Source organism: Panulirus ornatus, chromosome 19, assembly GCF_036320965.1.
Source record: "Panulirus ornatus isolate Po-2019 chromosome 19, ASM3632096v1, whole genome shotgun sequence".
Lineage (NCBI taxonomy): Eukaryota > Metazoa > Arthropoda > Malacostraca > Decapoda > Palinuridae > Panulirus > Panulirus ornatus.
Genome location: NC_092242.1, coordinates 10,847,611 through 10,867,449, shown reverse-complemented (window position 1 = coordinate 10,867,449; position 19,839 = coordinate 10,847,611). Strand labels below are relative to the sequence as shown.

Below are 19,839 nucleotides of genomic sequence, written 5' to 3'. Positions count from 1 at the left end.
TCTTTTCTCCCTCCCTCCAGCTGGCTGGATAGGCATCTCAACAAGTGTATATAAATTTTGAACATTACAGAAAAGTAAATATTGATATGTTCTTGGTGCCTATGCTTCAAGTCATTTTCTGAAGTAATAAACTATAAAGAGTGCATAAACATGAATGAGTGTCACGGTTTTTCACCACAATGGTAAAGAAAAAGTGCCTCAAGAAACATAAAGCAATGCAGTTATTCTGTTAAAGTGTGCATGCTTATGAGGAGTGTTTTCAAGTAAATTAATACTAATAAATGAAAAAACTGAACTTTATTAATTCCTTATAATACTTCTGTCTCGTGGAACATAATTACAAAGTGCAAGAGAAAAAACACACCAGCTACACTGCCTTACTTGCATGCAGCAGTGTGCTACAGGTAGCACTCAATGCACAGCGCCCAGCAGTAGGAGCAACTTTATGAGCCAGTCAGAGCCACTATGAGTAACTTCCCACCTTATATTGCATTTTCTTTTGTTTTGCATGAAAAATTAACATTTCTGTAAGTATACATGGGTGAATAGGGATGGGTGCCATAGGGCAATATTGGATTATGTGTTATGCTATAGGCATGCAAAGGAAAGGTCACTGGACGTGAATAAATGAGAGGAGCATATGGTAAGATGTCTGATCATTTCCTGATGGAAGTGTGAAGCTTTGAAGTGATTTGGGGAAAAAAAAGGAACAAACTAATGTGTGAAAGAATAGATGAAAGTGAGTGAGCTTAAAAAAGAGGCCTGTGTGCAGAGTTACCAAGAGAGATTGAGTGAAGAGTGGCATAGAGTAATAGCAAATGAAATGAGGGGTGTGGAGAGGAGTGGAAGGTATATGCATAGGGAGGCTGTGCTTGGATGTGCAGTTGAAGTGTGTGGAATGCAGAAAGTGGAAGGTGAGTGGATGAGAATGGTTAGCGGTGGGATGACAAAGTTAAACTACGTGTGAAAGAGAAAAGGAGAGTGTATGGATGATACCTGCAGGAAAGGAGCACAAGTGATTGGAAGATTTACAATAGGAAGTGGCAAGAGGTCAAGAGAAAGGTAAGTGGCCTGAAAAAGAGGGCAAATGAAAGATGGGGGAGAAAGTATTAATGGATTACTGGGAGAAAAAGAAATTTTTTTGTAAGTGAAGTGAAATGTGTGGAAAACAAGAGAACATGTAGGAGTAACAATGAGGGGAGCAGGCACAGCAGGCACAGAAGAGGCAAAAAGGAGATGAAGAGAGTATTTTGGAGAACTGATGAATGTCCTGGATGATTGGGTAGCAGATGTGTGCTTTAGATGAGGTGGCATTTGGAATGAGAGTCCTTCCAAATGGTTTGATCAAAAGAGAGGGAGGAATGAAAATCTTGCACAAGATGAAGTGTGGCAGTGATGGTATGGGACGATATGAAGTTGAGTTTCCTAAGGAAAAGGGGTGACAATGTTCATGACTGATCATGGTGCAGTGTCTGAGGATTGGCAAAATCCATGTTTAGTGCTTTTATATCATGGCAAGAGGGACAAAATTGAATACTCAAATTAAAGTCTCTTGAGCATACTTAGCAACATGTATGGATGAGTGGTGACTGAGAGGGTAGTGGCATGAACAGAACATCTGACTGGGGAGAAGCAGTGTGGCTTCAGGAGAGGCAAAGAGTATGTATACAACATGTTTGCCTTAAAGAATTTGTGTAAGACATACTTGGAGGAAGAGAGTGAATCGTAAGTGGCATTTATGAATATGGAGAGAGCTTATGACATGGATGACAAAGAGGTCTTGTGGAAATTGTAAAAAATATATGACGCAATGGGAAAATGATTAAATAAAGTGAAGATCTCTTACTAAAATAGTAGAGCATGTGTATGAGTAGGAAGGGAGAAGGGTGAGTGGTTCTCAGAGAAGTAAAAGATGTGTAATGTCACCATGGTTTCTTAATCTGTGGACATGGCATTGATAGAGATGAATGAAAGGGTCTTAGAGTAAGAGGCAGGTCTATTACATGCTTGGGATAGGGAGGACTGGGAGGTCAATCAATCACTATTCGCAGATGACATGACTCTCATGGCAGACTCAAGAGAGAAACTCCTGGAGGTGATGACAGCATGTAGGAAAGTGTGCGAAGGGAGGAAGTTGAGAGTGAATGTTAACAAAAAAAAGGTGATGAGATGCAGCAGGGAGATACGATAAGATCAGAATAAGTCTGAATGGGGAGGGGAAGGACTTGAAGGAAGTGGAGTGCTATGTATACCTTCTGGTGGACTTGGAAGCAAATGGAACCATGGAAGGTAAAGTCTGTCATTAGATGGGAAAGGGGGCTAACTTCATGGAGTAAGGAGTGTGTGTGGAGATACCACTAAGGTAAAGATAGGTATATCTGAAGGTATAGCTGTCCTGACAGTATCGTATGAAAGTGAGCTTTGGGCCCAGAATACAAACTAACAAAAGTGAGTGAATGTGTCAGAAATGAAGTGCCTGAGTACAAAATGTGGTGTAAGGCAGGTTAATCACAAAAGAAATGACAGTGTAAGAGACAAGTGTGGTAGTCTGTGGAGTATGAATGAGGACCTGACCAGGGTGTGCTGAAACTGTTTGGACATAGGGAGAGAATGAGCTGAGAGACTACCTAAGAGGATATACATATAAGAAGTGGAGGGAGCAGGTAGGAGTGGGAGACTGAAGGAGATGGAAGGATGGAGTGAAACAGGTTTTGCGTTGTCAGAACCTGAACACTAAGGAGGGTGAGAGGCATACATGCAACAGAATGAACTGGAGCCCTGAGGTATACAGGGCGAAACATGCCATCAACGAGCTGAAGCAGGACATATGTAGTGGTCAGGAGAAAGCTGAAGCAGGTCATATGATGTGGTCAGGGGAAACCATTTAATGGGCTGAAAGGCTTGGCCATGGATGGGAAACTCTGGGTTTGGTATAGTATATGTGATACTTTCTTACCGTGGAAAGAAATAGTAACAAGAAAAAAAAGATAATTTTTCATGTGCACAGCAAGGTAGCCATAAACTTACATTGCACAGGTCAAAAATCATAAACATATGCATTACTTATATAAAGATGAATGACTTAAGAATCTATCAAAAAATAGTATAAATCACTTATGGTCCTCATTCTTCATATACCTGGTCCTCATTCTTCATATACCTATCTAAATATCTGATGCCTTTTTACTTCCTAGAATAATCCATGAGGTGGAGCTAAAGATCCTTAGTCTGCCCAAACCAAACACACCTTCGTAACAAGATACAGCCCCGACACTCTCTTGGGTCCTTCCACCAACATATTCACTCACTTTCTCCTCCTAGGATGCCATATGTCTTTTCCTTACTCTGTTTTCGTATACCTTGCTTCCACATATTTCTTTGCCAACCAGTCATCATGCATCGTTTCATTAGGACCAAACCACTTCACAGTATTTCTCTTATCCCACCACCCTGGGACATCACACCCTGTATTTCCTTTTCTAATATCCTACATCTCCTATACCCTTTAGCAATTATTTACTTACTCCAATCTCCTACCACCACATTCCAAATCTTAAGTATTCCAAATCTTAAGACTGTCTTCCCTATTCCATGTTCATGCTAGACTGTGAGAGCATTCCTGTCCCTGATTCTTTCACATTCATGTTAATATTTTTCTCTTTCATAATTCTTCCCAAAAAGCCAATCACGTTTCTTGCCTGGAGAGCTTTCTTGTATATTTTCTCTTTTCACTCAGCCATGTTTGCATGGTACTGAATCCAGATACATATATTTATCCCTTTCAAACTCTCATACCCCCCAAAAATAAACATATGTCTTTTTTACCCTTCCCTTTATAACTTTATTCAAATCATTCCCACACCTTATTCCCTTGTTTACTCCCCTCCTACCATTCCCTTATCTAACAACTACATTTCTCCAACTCCAGGTATGCCTAACCTTCCATCCTAAAATCTCTATATTAACTATGCTCTCATCCCTTCTCCTCTCATCCCACTGACACTAAAGGCTTCTCAACACATGACCTTATTTCCACCACCACTTTTAGCCCATGGAACCACTCTCCCACAATAATGTTTTCTTGTCTTCATCCAACAGAAGCCTCTGGCTGGGCACAAACAAGCACACTGCATCCCCTCAGACAAAAGGGTCAGCTTTTCCAAGTGACATGGCACTCGTATGTCTTAACAGCTTCAAACACAATGCACTTGTCCCAGATAAGACAAACAGAATAAAAGGAAATCTCTTTAAGATAGCAGTCTTCTCTTTCTACCTCACCCACATGTGGACTGCTGGTATTTTTTTTCCACAAACATTCAATCTCTTCTTGTCACAATAACACTTGACAACCCTTAACTCAAATAACTCATTCTTTGTAACTCTAGATTTTCCTGTGTTCAGTGCTATGTGCTAGCCCTACCTTTTGGTAAAATGGTAAGAGCAATAGATAGAGGTAGTAGGAAAAAACATTTGGCAGGAGCATAAGGTAGAAACACTGGGTAGAAGTAGTAGGTAAGAACATGAGGTGGCAGCATTAGGGAGAAGTAGGTTGGAACATTAGCCAGGAACATTAGTTAGACAAATTAGGCAAAAGTAATCAGAAGTAGAGGCATCTGGAAAGAGTATGCTAGAGTTGCCCTCTACCAATGGCTTGTCATGGATGAGACACTAAAGGGTAAGAAGTGGCACTCGAGTTCACCAGTTATGGAGATTCTTTGGTCATGCCACCCTCTTGAGAGAGTTCTTGGAGGGATCAGGCATCAGAGATATAAAAAGATTGATAAATTATTAGTAAAAGACAAATGTTTTAATAACAGAAACAAATAAATCAAACATTCCATATATAACAAAAAAATTAATTGGTCTTTTCATACCTAAACAAGAGATGGAAGGTTATATATCACGATAACCAAATGAATATATATGGAAAAGAATTCACAACAAATGGCAAAAACTAGTCTACAAACAAGTCTAATATACAAATTAACATCTAGAGGATCATCTAATATCAAACCGAGACTGAAATCAATGCAATACTTAAGAAGATCCTCGTTACTCAGTCAACCAAGTTACTTTGCTTTGAATAACATTATGAAGAAACTGCTCTGATTTAGATCTAAGAGAAAAGATTGCATTACAGGAAGGTTGTTCCTTTGATGGCATTTGTGCAGATAGCTATCTTCCTAATCAACCATTTATGACCACCCTGCAATAAAAGAAGACTGAGACTGATTAGTGATGAAAGTGAGGGGAAAAATACTTTGGGCAACCTCCTTTAAACAAATGTCTAGAACACCTAAAATCGCACAAAAAAATTTCCTTTACCTGTATATTTCATCACCTGGAGGGTGCTTCCACACACATTTGGCTGCATGTCTCTGCAGTATAGTTCTGGATCTCATGTATTTAAGACAAAACTCACAAATGTATATTTTTGGTTGCTGGTTGTAGTCATCAGGGTACTGAGACTGGTACCATGCCTCCATTTGATACCGACCCATCTCAATATAACGAATTCCTTTTGTATCTGGAAGGCCTCTGAGGTCATCTTCCTGTGAAGATAAGATGTTTGGCACATTAACTGATGGGTAAGTTTAATCATCACAAAAAGTCTAAAATGCCTATATATGGAGAAGCTGCGTTCAATCTCTGATGGACATCATGCAATATTTCCCCTACATCATCATATCTTTGTTTTATCATTTACCAGCACATTATTATTTTCCATATTCACCCTTAATCAACTACAAATCATTCATACATAAGCACACTCATCAATATATACTGAAGATGGATCTACGTCAGTACTGTCTTGTGATACTAAATTTAATTCTGTAAGGAAACTAATTTTTGCAGCTTGTCAAAGGAGGCTTGAAGAACATGTGCTTGGGAGTCATGTCACATTAGCTGTAAACAGAAATGGAAAATATCAACAGTTTTATAAAACTATATTTAATAGGTCAGTCACTTCAAGCCCATTAACTCAATGAAATAGTTGTCATGGTGGTACTCTCCCAATGGGATCACTTAGCTTGCAACCCAGTGCCAGCAAGCAAATTGCCAAGATAGAGTTGGCCACAGAAAAGGCAGGTCTCCCATAATCTTCAACAATAATGGTTGAATATTAGGTGCATATGTCCCTCAAACTTCCTCCATCAAAACATATTTTTTACAATGGACAGCCTGAAAGGACTGCACTCATTTAATAGTAAAAATCTGAAGGCAGAGAAAAGTGTGCAATTATTAATCATAAAAATCTGAAAGCAGAGAAAATTACATCAAATATCCCACTGTAAGAGTGCTTTTTGAATCTCTCTATTCAAATTATCTACAGGTATGGATAATAATGTATGCACTGGGTTTTATCATTGGCCAGCCATCTCACATTCAAGCTTTTCAATGACCAAATCTACCCAACTTCTTTTATCTGTCCCTTAGCAGAGCCTTTTCACTCAGCAGGTCCACTGCTAGGTCTCTTTAACTTGTTCCAAATGCTATTCTCCTGTCATTACTTCATCTGCTCTTATTGTCTAATTGTCTACATGCTTTTACTCATAATAATGTTCCCTATGCAATATGATTATAAAATATGACCTACTCCTTCAAAAAGTATCATCTTAATTTCATTTGTATTCACTTTCAGCATCACCTCCAATATACATCATTGAATATGTCCACTACCCAACTCTTGTTACAAAAGCTCTCACCATTCATAATCTTCTATACTTTACATTATACAGAGTCAAAGTGATATCTTATTAAATTTATCATATGACTTTCCTAAATCCATAAATGCTCCATACTTCTTTTCCCATAAAATCTTCAATACTAGTCTAGGAACAAAAATCTGATCTCTACAACCTTTTCTCTTCCTGCACCCACCTTGCTTCTCACCAAAAAAGGATTCTTTATTCATCATGAATATCTTAACTTCCCTAACATATTTCTTAACTATGCTCAGGAGGCAAACTACATATTCCTTAAAAAAAAAGTCTGCTGTGTCTTTTCTGTCTATAGCATACATTTGTGAATATCTTTATGTTTACAGCATGTTTTTGCAACACTCATGCCTTCAACTGCACACGAGGCATGTATTCTTTAGCACATGGGATCCTATACCCACATATCTGTCCCTCCTCCTCTCTGTCACACCCATCCAATTCAGTACAAATCATGTATAGTTTCTCCACTGGTTCTACATTACTGCTCTTTAAGGTTCTGTCAGAAGGCAATTTTTAACCTCCATATCAAAATTATTACAGGACAAATATGCAACCATTACAGATATTCTTTAACTTTCACATATGAAGTTTGCAAGTGCTAATCTTGCAATGACTTACTTTTAATCAAACAATGTCTCAAACCATTCATCCCTCACTGGCAATACCTCAGCTTCTCTTGCATAACCATCTGCATCATCTTGCTAGCCAGATTTCACACTCTTCACTCCATCCCACTCAAAGGTCCCACTAAACTGTCCTCTCACAAAAACCTAAATTGTCATTCTCTCTTTCTAAAAGTATCTACAAGTAGGTAGTAGATGGCAAGCAGCTAACTACGACCTACTACCCAGATTATATCCACTTGGCTATCAGGAGGGTTAGTGATGGCTGCACTGTGAGTCAGTGCTTGGTTGTCAAGCTGCATTCTTCTGACCCAGGTAGCAGTCTTTTCTTTCTGCTTTATCCAAACAAGGGCAATTGGCATTCTGTCCACAAACATACAATTTCTTACTGTCTCGCATAACATCTTACAACACTTAACTCATTCTTTGTAACTCTAGATTTTCCTGTGGTGAGTACTTTGCACTAGCTCTGCCTTTTGGCAAAATGGTAAGAGGAAGTGACAAAAGTAGGCTGGAACAATGGGCAGGAGTATTATGTAGAAACATTAAGAAGTAGTAGTAGGTGTGAACATAGGTAGGAGCATTAATTAGAAGTAGGAGGTTGCAACATTAGGCAGGAACATTAGGTAGAATCAGTCGGTAGGATTACTAGGTAGGAGCCTCTCGAAACACTATGCTTGAGTTGCCCTGCGGCAGTGGCCTCTTAAGGGTGAGGCACTAAAGGCTAAGCACTGGCACTGCAGTTCACCAGTTATGGAGACTCTTGTGCCATGGCAACTACCTTGAGGGAGATATAGACATATGAATAAAAAGTATTACAATTTCCATCCTCTGATATTCATTTATCTCTCTCACATCCACTCACCTATGGGGATATGCAACTTTTCAGAAGTGGCTTTCTAGACACACTGCTTTCTTTCATTGCTACATGCCCTGTTGATGGGGGATATTCACAGAGATAGGGCCCTCTGCCTCAGCCCCTCAGACTATCACAAAAAGGAGAGGGACACCTAACTTGCTGATGTATACTTGCTAAAAAAAATCTGAACACAGAACATACATTTTGGTATACTTAAGGGCTACTAGTTTCCTAAAATTTATACCTGAACATAATCTTAAGTTGTATTAAATGATTACTAATAATCTTATGCATGACATGGTAAAATGAATATACTAAGTACTTCTAAGGTTAATCATGACATCATTAGGAGGAGGAATAGATTTAAAACTTACTATTTTTTCACTTGCAGCAGACTGAGCCTCCATAAAGAGTTTTAGGTCCCACTCAGGGGTGTAGCCACGAAGGGATGGCTGACGATCTCTGTCAGCCATCTCTTCTTCACCTGGACGGGGTTCACTTAACTTATCCCTTGAATCTCTGATCTGTGGAGTTAAAATATCAAAGTCAACATCTAGAGGTATGAGCATATATTGTGCTCAGTTTTTTGTATAAGAAACCAGATATAGCAGCATCCATGGGATGAGAGTAAAGAAGGAATGAAGCTGAGCAACTAACCATAGCAAATGAGAAAGAATGAAAATGAAAGAGGCAGAAAGCTGTGTAATCTTCACTAAGAAAGGGTCAAATTAAAAAAAAGTTACTAAAATGGCAGTGCACTACTTACCTCCTAGAATTTTCTCCTGATACTCATTCTGTTCTAACTGCTCTTTTTCCCTCATCAGTGAAAAATACTATTAATCCATTCCTTACTTCCTTTCTGCTCCTTTCATTTTTGTCACTGTACACAGAACAATATCAAAATAGTTTTCAAATTTTCCACTAACATCTTCAAGACTTATAAGGAACTCGGCATATACCTTTTATCTCAACTTTAGTCTTGCAAACCACATAGCCATACATTTTCCCACTACACTGAGGAGGGGTTTTAATATTTCAGTATGATTACAATTATCATTGCTTGCCAGTGTACTGCAATTCTCCTGAATCATGAAGCACTAATGGTGTTTATGTACCTTTACCAAGAATCATTTTCAATTTGGCATCCAACATAAATTTCTTTAATTCAAGGCTAAAACCCTTTCAGAATGATATGGTCATTTAGAATGTAGGCAGATCATAGGCTGGTCACAAAGATATATACCATTGCAGATGAAGGTTCAAGGAGGAGAGGGATGCCATAGAAGTGAAGGTTGCCAGAGGAATGATTTGAGATTGATAGTAAGGAAAAACTTTATGTACAGCTAGTGTGAATGAAGCTGTTGCTCTCACCAGGGAAGTCAACTAGGGACACAAAAGTGAAAATGTATAAAGCACTTATTTATGAATGAAAGTTCTTGTTTTGCTCTAACACATAGGGCTTAGGTTGACAATGTATGAGAGAGATTTGGAAAACTGTAAATTCCTGATCCCATGTAATTGTAGGCAGAATTAATAATGACAGTCACCCACAAATAAATTAGCATAACTCTTAACAGTTATACAACTGTACCTTTCATCTTATGTTCTCACTATACTCTGTGCACCTTTCATCTTATGTTCTCACTATACTCTGTGCAACACATTTAGCTGACATATCAAGTGTGAATAAGAGCAAGGTTATTAGGTACAGTAGGGTTGAGGGTCAAGTCAATTGGGAGGTGAGTTTGAATGGAGAAAAACTGGAGGAAGTGAAGTGTTTTAGATATCTGGGAGTGGATCTGGCAGCGGATGGAACCATGGAAGCGGAAGTGGATCATAGGGCGGGGGAGGGGGCGAAAATTTTGGGAGCCTTGAAAAATGTGTGGAAGTCGAGAACATTATCTCGGAAAGCAAAAATGGGTATGTTTGAAGGAATAGTGGTTCCAACAATGTTGTATGGTTGCGAGGCGTGGGCTATGGATAGAGTTGTGCGCAGGAGGATGGATGTGCTGGAAATGAGATGTTTGAGGACAATGTGTGGTGTGAGGTGGTTTGATCGAGTAAGTAACGTAAGGGTAAGAGAGATGTGTGGAAATAAAAAGAGCGTGGTTGAGAGAGCAGAAGAGGGTGTTTTGAAATGGTTTGGGCACATGGAGAGAATGAGTGAGGAAAGATTGACCAAGAGGATATATGTGTCGGAGGTGGAGGGAACGAGGAGAAGAGGGAGACCAAATTGGAGGTGGAAAGATGGAGTGAAAAAGATTTTGTGTGATCGGGGCCTGAACATGCAGGAGGGTGAAAGGAGGGCAAGGAATAGAGTGAATTGGAGCGATGTGGTATACAGGGGTTGACGTGCTGTCAGTGGATTGAATCAAGGCATGTGAAGCGTCTGGGGTAAACCATGGAAAGCTGTGTAGGTATGTATATTTGCGTGTGTGGACGTGTGTATGTGCATGTGTATGGGGGGGGGTTGGGCCATTTCTTTCGTCTGTTTCCTTGCGCTACCTCGCAAACGCGGGAGACAGCGACAAAGTATAAAAAAAAAAAAAAAAAAAAAAAAAAAAATTAAGTGGGTTAACAATTTCTATTGCCTCCATTACTGCCATAAGTCTAGAATGGTACTCTCTACAAGATATCTACCACACTGCAATTAGCAGCAGAATCTTGTCACTATACTCTTCTAATCTTACTCTCCTATTTGTCTCCACTTCTGTACCAATATTATAAAGTACTACTATCTCATATACTTTCCTGATTCCAGTATTCATTTTGTATATAACATCAATTCATATATCTATCTCTGATACCTGGTCTCTCAGGGAACTCCCATCAAGTGGATGGTCACGGCAAAAGTCTTCTTGCATGCCTCACTTGCATACACCATTCCATGCATTCTTCCCCAATTTCTCTCTCTCCAGTACTCTTCCACTCTATTTCACTATGTCACAGGTGTCTTCCTCTCATACCATCTCCTTTAATTGTGCTATCTTTGTAAATTCCCTGTCATGCATTCTTTCCACATGCCCAACACATCAAAGTGTTATGTTTCACTCACTCTACCATTATGCAATTTATTCCCTTAGCATTTCATGCCACACCAAATCTCTCATACATCCCCTCATTACTTTCTTCATTCCATCCAGTCGTACCACATGCTCTCAAATAACTCATTTCCACAGCCTGGATTCTTGACCTCCATAACTCATAGTACGATACTTGAAAACCTAAATTCTGGAAATGATTCCATCTCCTGTCATAAACAAGATGCCATCCAATGCAAAAAAAAAAAAAAAATTCTGATCATATTTCTGTAAATTAGAAGCCACGTAAAGATTTTTTCCTTTCAGGCTCAGTTCCTGCTGCTACCTCTCTACGGCAGGAAGAAATATCTTGCAGTTATAGTCCCAAAGCTACACGGTCTTATCCTGAAATTTTTTTTAAACATGCTGAAACTTTCACAAAAGGTCCACAAAACCAAGACAAACAACATATTAAAGTCCACTGAAATCCTCCTCGTGCTAACTTAGGAATTCATACATTTTGATGATCAGATGTGACAGAAATGTCAACAAGGTGTTTAAACACAGGTTTGGTTGCACAAAGAATTCAGTGGAATGATCAATTAAAAATTTTTACCCTGCAAATCCATGATGGTAGCCTAAAGTGAGACAGGATCCTCTAGAATTAAGAGGATTAAATATGATGTTCAAAATCAACACAGCAATAACAGTGATGTATGGGCTAATCATAATCTCAAAAGTGTACATATTGGAATCAAAGGCATATCAAAAGTAATGCTATACATCTTGCTTAGGTGTTTACAGATGAAGATATAACTGCAAAGTTGATTCATCAGTCCAAGCATTCTCAATTGGATACTTTACATGAGGTGATTCACTCATCATTGTCATTTGAGTCTACAGATACAGTACTGCTGCAGGTTTGGTCCATACATTTGGTGTACATCAAAGTCCAAAACAGTCCCAACTTCCTGCATCCACTCGAACTGCTACAATCATCTTGAGCAACTTGTCAGTTGCAACATGAAGGTTAGTTCCAAAGGTATGAGGGTATCTATCCCCACTCTGTTGGAGGCTGTGGGTTTCCCAACCATTCTTGAACTGTCAAATATATTTGGCTCATCGTTACTTAGTGAAACACTAGTTGAAGGCAGGCTTCCAAATTCAAATGATGAAGTGAGCGATACCTTTTTTAAATCAAGCATTCCCAATCAACAATCTTCTTTTATGACATATTTTGACAGGCTCTTTCTAATTTTCATTTGATCAGGGTACTCCATGTTCCCCTAAGGTACAATTAATTGCCAAATGAACCACTCAGGCATTCAGATCCCCCAGCACCACCATCCTACCTCTTGCATCAAAACTGCCAAAGCACTCTCTCACCTCCTCCCAAAAAGCATTCCCTTCTTCTTCACTCCTCTCATTAGCAATCTAATAAATACATGTAAAAATGAAAAGAAAAAAGATGCTACGAGATGTGTTCCAATGTGTGTAAAACACTGTCCATATATGGAAAAATAAGGTAATCACAAACAGGTAATCAAATGCACAGGTATCTGAAGGGATTTCAGAGGACTTGTCAGCAATACTTACCCACAGAAGAATATCCACTTTAATGGAAACAACAAAAGATTTCACACCCCTAAGCCTACCTTGTTCAATTGATTTTTTTAATATAAACACCCTGGTGTCAAGGGTCAGTTGCATATACTTGAACTTAACAATGGCTTCAGATATTGCCAATAGCCATTTCTATCCTTATATTCTGTACTCCCAATCATCTACTTTCATATTTGGTTAAGCCCAATTACAACAATCCTCAGACTTTTAAAATAAAGCTACATTTCCTTTACTTACAGAGTATAAATATGGCAAGTATTCCCTTTTCCAAACAAAACAAGCAGAGTCCAACAAACGTTTTGAATATTGCTATCACATCTCCTACACTTAGGTATGAGGAAACACATGCCTGTAGGAGGAAAAATGTACCGTGATATGTGATAATAATTAAGAGATGAATTCCTCTATTTCTGTTCCCCCTTTTAGAAAGTTAAAATACAAGGAGGGGAGGGTTTCTAGCCCCCCGCTCCCATCCCCTTTAGACGCCTTCTACGACACGCGAGGAATGCGTGGGAAGTATTCTTCTTCCCCTATCCCCAGGGATAGGGGAGATGGTTTTGGAAAGAGGGGCAAGTATGCAGTCTGTTGTGGATGAGAGAGCTTGGGAAGGGAGTCAGTTGTTGTTCGCTGATGATACAGCGCTGGTGGCTGATTCATGTGAGAAACTGCAGAAGCTGGTGACTGAGTTTGGTAAAGTGTGTGAAAGAAGAAAGTTGAGAGTAAATGTGAATAAGAGCAAGGTTATTAGGTACAGTAGGGTTGAGGGTCAAGTCAATTGGGAGGTAAGTTTGAATGGAGAAAAACTAGAGGAAGTGAAGTGTTTTAGATATCAGGGAGTGGATTTGGCAGCGGATGCAACCATGGAAGTGGAAGTCAATCATAGGGTGGGGAAGGGGGCAAAAATTCTGGGAGCCTTGAAGAATGTGTGGAAGTCGAGAACATTATCTCGGAAAGCAAAAATGGGTATGTTTGAAGGAATAGTGGTTCCAACAATGCTGTATGGTTGCCAGGCGTGGGCTATGGATAGAGTTGTGCACAGGAGGGTGGATGTGCTGGAAATGAGATGTTTGAGGACAATATGTGGTGTGAGGTGGTTTGATCGAAAGGGTAATAATAGGGTAAGAGAGATGTGTGGTAATAAAAAGAGTGTGGTTGAGAGAGCAGAAGAGGGTGTTTTGAAATGGTTTGGTCACATGGAGAGAATGAGCGAGGAAAGATTGACCAAGAGGATATATGTGTCAGAGGTGGAGGGAACGAGGAGAAGTGGGAGACCAAATTGGAGGTGGAAAGATGGAGTGAAAAAGATTTTGAGTGATCGGGGCCTGAACATGCAGGAGGGTGAAAGGCGTGCGAGGAATAGAGTGAATTGGAACGATGTGGTATACCAGGGTTGATGTGCTGTCAATGGATTGAACCAGGGCATGTGAAGCGTCTGGGGTAAACCATGGTAAGTTCTGTGGGGCCTGGATGTGGAAAGGGAGCTGTGGTTTCGGTGCATTATTACATGACAGCTAGAGACTGAGTGTGAATGAATGGGGCCTTTGTTGTTTTCCTAGCACTACCTCGCACACATGGGTGGGAGGGAGTTGTTATTTCATGTGTGGCAGGGTGGCGATGGGAATGAATAAAGGCAGACAGTATGAATTATGTACATGTGTATATATGTATATGTCTGTGTGTGCATATATATGTATACGTTGAGATGTATAGGTATGTATATTTGCGTGTGTGGACGTGTATGTATATACATGTGTATGTGGGTGGGTTGGGCCATTCTTTCATCTGTTTCGTTGCGCTACCTCGCTAACGCAGGAGACAGCGACAAAGCAAAATAAATAAAATTCCTCTATATGAATTTCCACCTTAAATCCCAGCAACAGTAAAATATCTATAAGCTTGGCCTTCCTAAATCTGTTTGTACATAATCTGTTACAACCTGCTTTTACTGTATGATGGTTTATAATAAATCCTCTTAAGATTCCACATGGAAAATAGACATCTTTCTCAAACACATTAAACTTTCTCAATTTACTTATTTCTACAGAACTCAGTCACCTTACTCATTTACTCTTACTTTAAACACAAACTTTCCAAATTCTGTACTCACTGGTTATCATTTCTCATGCTTTACTACCTTACCCATCTACAATTATTCCATAGAGAATCTTCAAACTCAATGCTCAGAGAATATCAGTTTCTTGCTTCATACTGTATCTTCTTTGAACTCCATACTTTTATCACATTTTGCAACAGTACTGCTATACTTACTTTATTGCAGTAATTTCTTTGTTCAGAATTGGGGCCATTTCGAGGAGATTTATTTCCCACAAGAAGTTTTGCCTTCTCTCTTTCAATATTTTCCGTTTCTCGTATCTGCCGGTTACTCTGGAAAAGAACACAGTCAAATGAAGAGAGTGACTTTTACCCAACACCTCATATGAGATTGGATTACTGAACAAAGAAAAGAGCAACGTGGCGCTAACTGGCTGTGAAAGCATAACCATGTAATGTGTAAAGAGCCCTTTCTTCCAATTAACAGTTTTTGTCTTTAGTTTCATTTCATAGTTTTATCTCATTATGCCTTCAAAGGTCCTAGTCATTTTTTTTCTGTCTTTAAGCTGCTAACTGCAAAATTCATTAGAAATAAAGCTTCCCTTACAAGAAAAAAAAATAAAATGCTCCTACATGGTGCCTGATAGCAATCTCACACATAAACAATGACTCTCTGCCAATAACCATCTACTATGCACTGATTCATTCATCTCTGTTCTCTTTCTTTCTGCAACCATCTCCCATGCACCAATTCATTCATCTCAGTTCTCTATTTTCTTTGTTCTTACCATTATCTAGGTAAGTTGTGGATCTTATTTTGTCAAGATAAACTGAGAAAATGTGTTAAACATCATAATGTATAAATAAAGACATACAATGATAATATCCATTGTTTTTGATAACTTGGCAATGCATGGATGCCTTCGTCATCCCTTTGCATCAAGCCCTTCAATTTTCAAAAAGGTTATTGATGTATTAAGTATTATAATCCATATATGAAGATATGTAACATGCAATGCTTTTAACAAGTGCTCCTGATTTGGCAGTGTGAGGCTATTTATCATCCCTTTAAATGTGGCATTTAATTTTTTTCAGCATGCCCATTACAATTGAGGAAAATAATGCCACCATCCAGGCATTAGACCATACATACTTTAATTTTTCCTTCATATTATTTCCTGCTATCAATTGCCATTTCTAAGAAATAACAATGGAAACTATATGGTTTTGCCTCAGGTAAAAATTAGCAAAAAATGATCAACTTCCATTTTCATAATCTACTAGAGAATTTACACTCCTTAGGGTTACTGCTGGAAATTAATTCCACGGTGAAAGGGGAACAGATTGAACACTCATCTTCCTAGATTTTGTGAAAGCATTCTACACATGAAACTATGGAGTACTATAAGAGAAAGTGGTGAGACAAAACATCAAAGGAAAAACAGCAAAAAGTATAAATATTAACAAAAAAAAAAAAAATCACTGGTAGCAACTGGAACCATGACTGATGAAGAGGACGTTCTATTGAGTGTATCACAAGGAAACAGTTCAAACATTTCAAGTCTTGATAATCTTTGTAACCATGATTTTAGACATAGAAATGTAAGGAAGTTTAGCTGATTACAAGAGAGTAAGTAAAAATTTGGGAACAGAAGACCAAGAAAAACTACACAAAGATCCTAATACAATTTATAGGCAAAAAGGAACCTATTGGAAATAGCATTGGGAAATGTACACAAATGATTCATGGAACAATTAACAATATATCAACATCTCCTTAACATGGCCCTTTTGAGAAAGAAATGAAAATATAAGAAAAAATGAGGTCAGAGACTTTGGATTTACTGTATAATAAATGACAGACTAGAAATCAAGGAACATATTAATAAGACAGTACTTTCAGACGAAATGATGAGTGACATTATAATGAGAACTTTCACAAGACAGAACTCTAATGATGAAAATGTTTACTGTACAATGAAACAAAATCTAATATTGATGTGCTGTATGGTTACCAGTAAAACAGATGGAAATGAATAAACTTGAAAGAACAAGAAACACTATACAAACAAAACTGAGATCATGAGCATTCACCAAGACTAGAGTCCCCTACCAGGCCCCACAGACCTTTCTATAGTTTCCCCTGACCACTTCATGTGCCTTAGCTAAGCCTACTGACAGTACATTGCCCTCTGCATACCACATTGCTCTGATTCACTCCATCCCATGTACACTTTGCACCCTTCCGCATGTTCAGGCTCCCTTGACTCAAAGCATCTTTCACTCCACCCCTCCATCCTCCAGGTTGGTTTTCCCCCTTCCTTGTTCCCTCTGCTTACCTTCTTAGTCATCCTTTCCTCTCAATCTCTACATATGTGGAAATCATTACACTCTAAACCCTCCTAAACTCTCTCATACATACTCCTTTTACTATCACACCACTCTTACCCTATCAATCCTCTTCACACCACATTCTATCCTCAAAGATCTCATTTCCAACACATCCACCCTGTTCCATACTATTTTACCTGGGGCCAATGTCCTTCCTCCATACAACACTGTCAGGACTACTTTATCATTAAACACAACCATCTTTGCCCCTGCGGTCAGTGACTGTTCTTTCCACACACTCCTCACTGTGTCCAGGAACTTTGCTTCCTCATCCACCCTATGACTCATTTCCATTCCCATGGTTCCTTGTCCACTCCCAGGTGTTTAAATCATTCCACTTCCTCCACGTTCTCTCCATTCAAATTCATCCTCCAACTAACCTGTCTCTCACTACAGCAAAACCTAATAACTTTGACTTTATTCACAGTTACTAAAAACCTTCTTCTTTTGCACACTCTCCCAAACTCAGAAACCTGCTTCTTAAGTTTCTCACTTGAATCTGCTGGTCTTGACTCAAGATGGTAGGCTTTCATTTCAGTACATCATACATGACTGCAAGAGAAAAGATGTGAGCACATGAGGCCATTTTGCATCATTTCTTCTTGTCTTTGGCCTTCCTCTATATCTATTCCTAACCCCCTACTTGATGAAGACACTTTTAAGCATTCAATCCACAACCACTTCCTCTACAACATGATACCACCTGAAAACTCTATCTTGTACTTTACTTGCCACTATATTGGGACAGTGTCATCCTGTTTCCTCCTTTCTTGTTCTATCCATTTCACTACCTTCATGGGCAATTCTGAGAAAATGCATCTCATCTTGCATTGCATATATCCCAAAGCTAATCTTCTACAGTACAGATTTGGAGATGAGCTCAGATGTAAAACTTGTACAGAATTAAGAATCTATGAATATAAAAATGTTGAAATTCATTGTAAAAAACCACTGAAATAACTCAGGTAGTCTAGATACGCGAGGAGAAACTTGATATGTAAATCTTACTTTGGTCTCTTCTTTTGTTACGTTGTGAAAAACTGGGCAAGATTCTACAGAGAAATGCCTCTCATACAGCCCACCAAGATGACCAGAAGAATCACAGCCTTCCACTGGACATTTGCGCTTTTCAATAGGGGGCAGTGGTGTATTTTCCAAAATGTCCTGCAATAAAACAAAACTATGTTGTTGAGTCACAATCAATCATAAATACATTTCTCCTAATGAATAAACTAATCTAAGGACAATCCTGCTTTCTCAAATCCACCAATCTCTTTGTGTAACTCAAAATAGAGCAAAAACTTGAGAAATTAAAAAAGAATAGTTGCCGATGAGTGACATGATATTCATGCTTTCTGATTTACCTAATCAAGAAGTCAGGCAATCAGAATGACTGAATGCAGCATAACGGACCCTCCTTTGAATGTCAAACCTTCATTATGCACATCTGTAAGGCATAAACTTTCCCATCCTCAAGTTTCAAGAATGTAAGTACAGTAATCTAGGAACTACAGCTATTGCATGATGTTATTGTTAATAAAGCATAACCTCGCAACCATATAACATTGTTGGAACCCCTATTCCCTCAAACGTTCCATTTTTGCTTTCTGAGATAATGTTCTCGCCTTCCATACATTCTTCAATGCTCCTAGAACCTTCGCCCACTCCCCCACCCTGTGACTCACTTCTGCTTCCATGGTTCCATCCGCTGTTAAATCCACTCCCAGATATCTAAAACACTTCACTTCCACTAGTTTTTCTCCATTCAAACTTACCTCCCACTTTACTTGTCCTTCAACCCTACTGAACCTAATAACCTTGCTCTTATTCACATTTACTCTCAACTTTCTTCTTTCACACACTTTACCAGACTCAGTCACAAGCTTCTGCAGTTTCTCACCCGAATCAGCCACCAGAACTAGCTGTATCATCAGCGAACAGCAACTGACTCACTTCCCAAGCCCTCTCATCTATAACAGACTGCATACTTGCCCCTCTCTCCAAAACTCTTGCATTCACCTCCCAACAGCCCTATCCATAAACAAAATGAACAACCATGGAGACATCATGCAACCCTGTTGCAAACCGACATTCAATGGAAACCAATCCCTTTCCTCTCTTCCTACTCATGGGCTATAGATAGGGTTGTGTGGAGGAGGGTGGATCTGTTGGAAATGAGATGTTTGAGGACAATATGTGGCCTGAGGAGGTTTGATCGAGTAAGTAATGAAACGGTGAGAGAGATGTGTGGTAATAAAAAGAGTGTGGTTGAGAGGGCAGAAGAGGGTTTCTTGAAATGGTTTGCTCACATAGAGAGAATGAGTGGGGAAAGATTGACAAAGAGGATATATGTGTCAGAGATGGAGGGAACAAGGAGAAGTGGTAGACCAAATTGGAGATGGAAGGATGAATGAAAAAAATTTTGAGCAATTGGGGCCTGAACATGCAGGAGGGTGAAAGGTAAGCAAGGAATAGAGTGAACTGGGACGATGTGGTATACTGGGGTCGACGTGCTGTCAATGGATTGAACCATGGCATGTAAAGTGTCT

The 19,839-nt window shown here is 39.1% G+C and overlaps 1 protein-coding gene across 7 annotated transcripts in view; it reads right to left on the bottom strand.

Annotated features, from left to right (window-relative positions):
• The window catches only part of chm (lysine acetyltransferase chameau), a 104,743-nt gene that overhangs the window by 21,500 nt on the left and 63,404 nt on the right, over positions 1 to 19,839 (bottom strand). For all 7 annotated transcript variants that reach the window (XM_071673638.1, XM_071673642.1, XM_071673637.1 and 4 more), the window contains 4 exons: positions 18,299 to 18,454; positions 15,116 to 15,232; positions 8,579 to 8,728; positions 5,326 to 5,552 (listed from right to left, as the gene is read on the bottom strand). In XM_071673638.1, the coding sequence (XP_071529739.1) occupies positions 5,326 to 5,552; positions 8,579 to 8,728; positions 15,116 to 15,232; positions 18,299 to 18,454 (650 nt within the window). The remainder of the gene's footprint in view (positions 1 to 5,325; positions 5,553 to 8,578; positions 8,729 to 15,115; positions 15,233 to 18,298; positions 18,455 to 19,839) is intronic.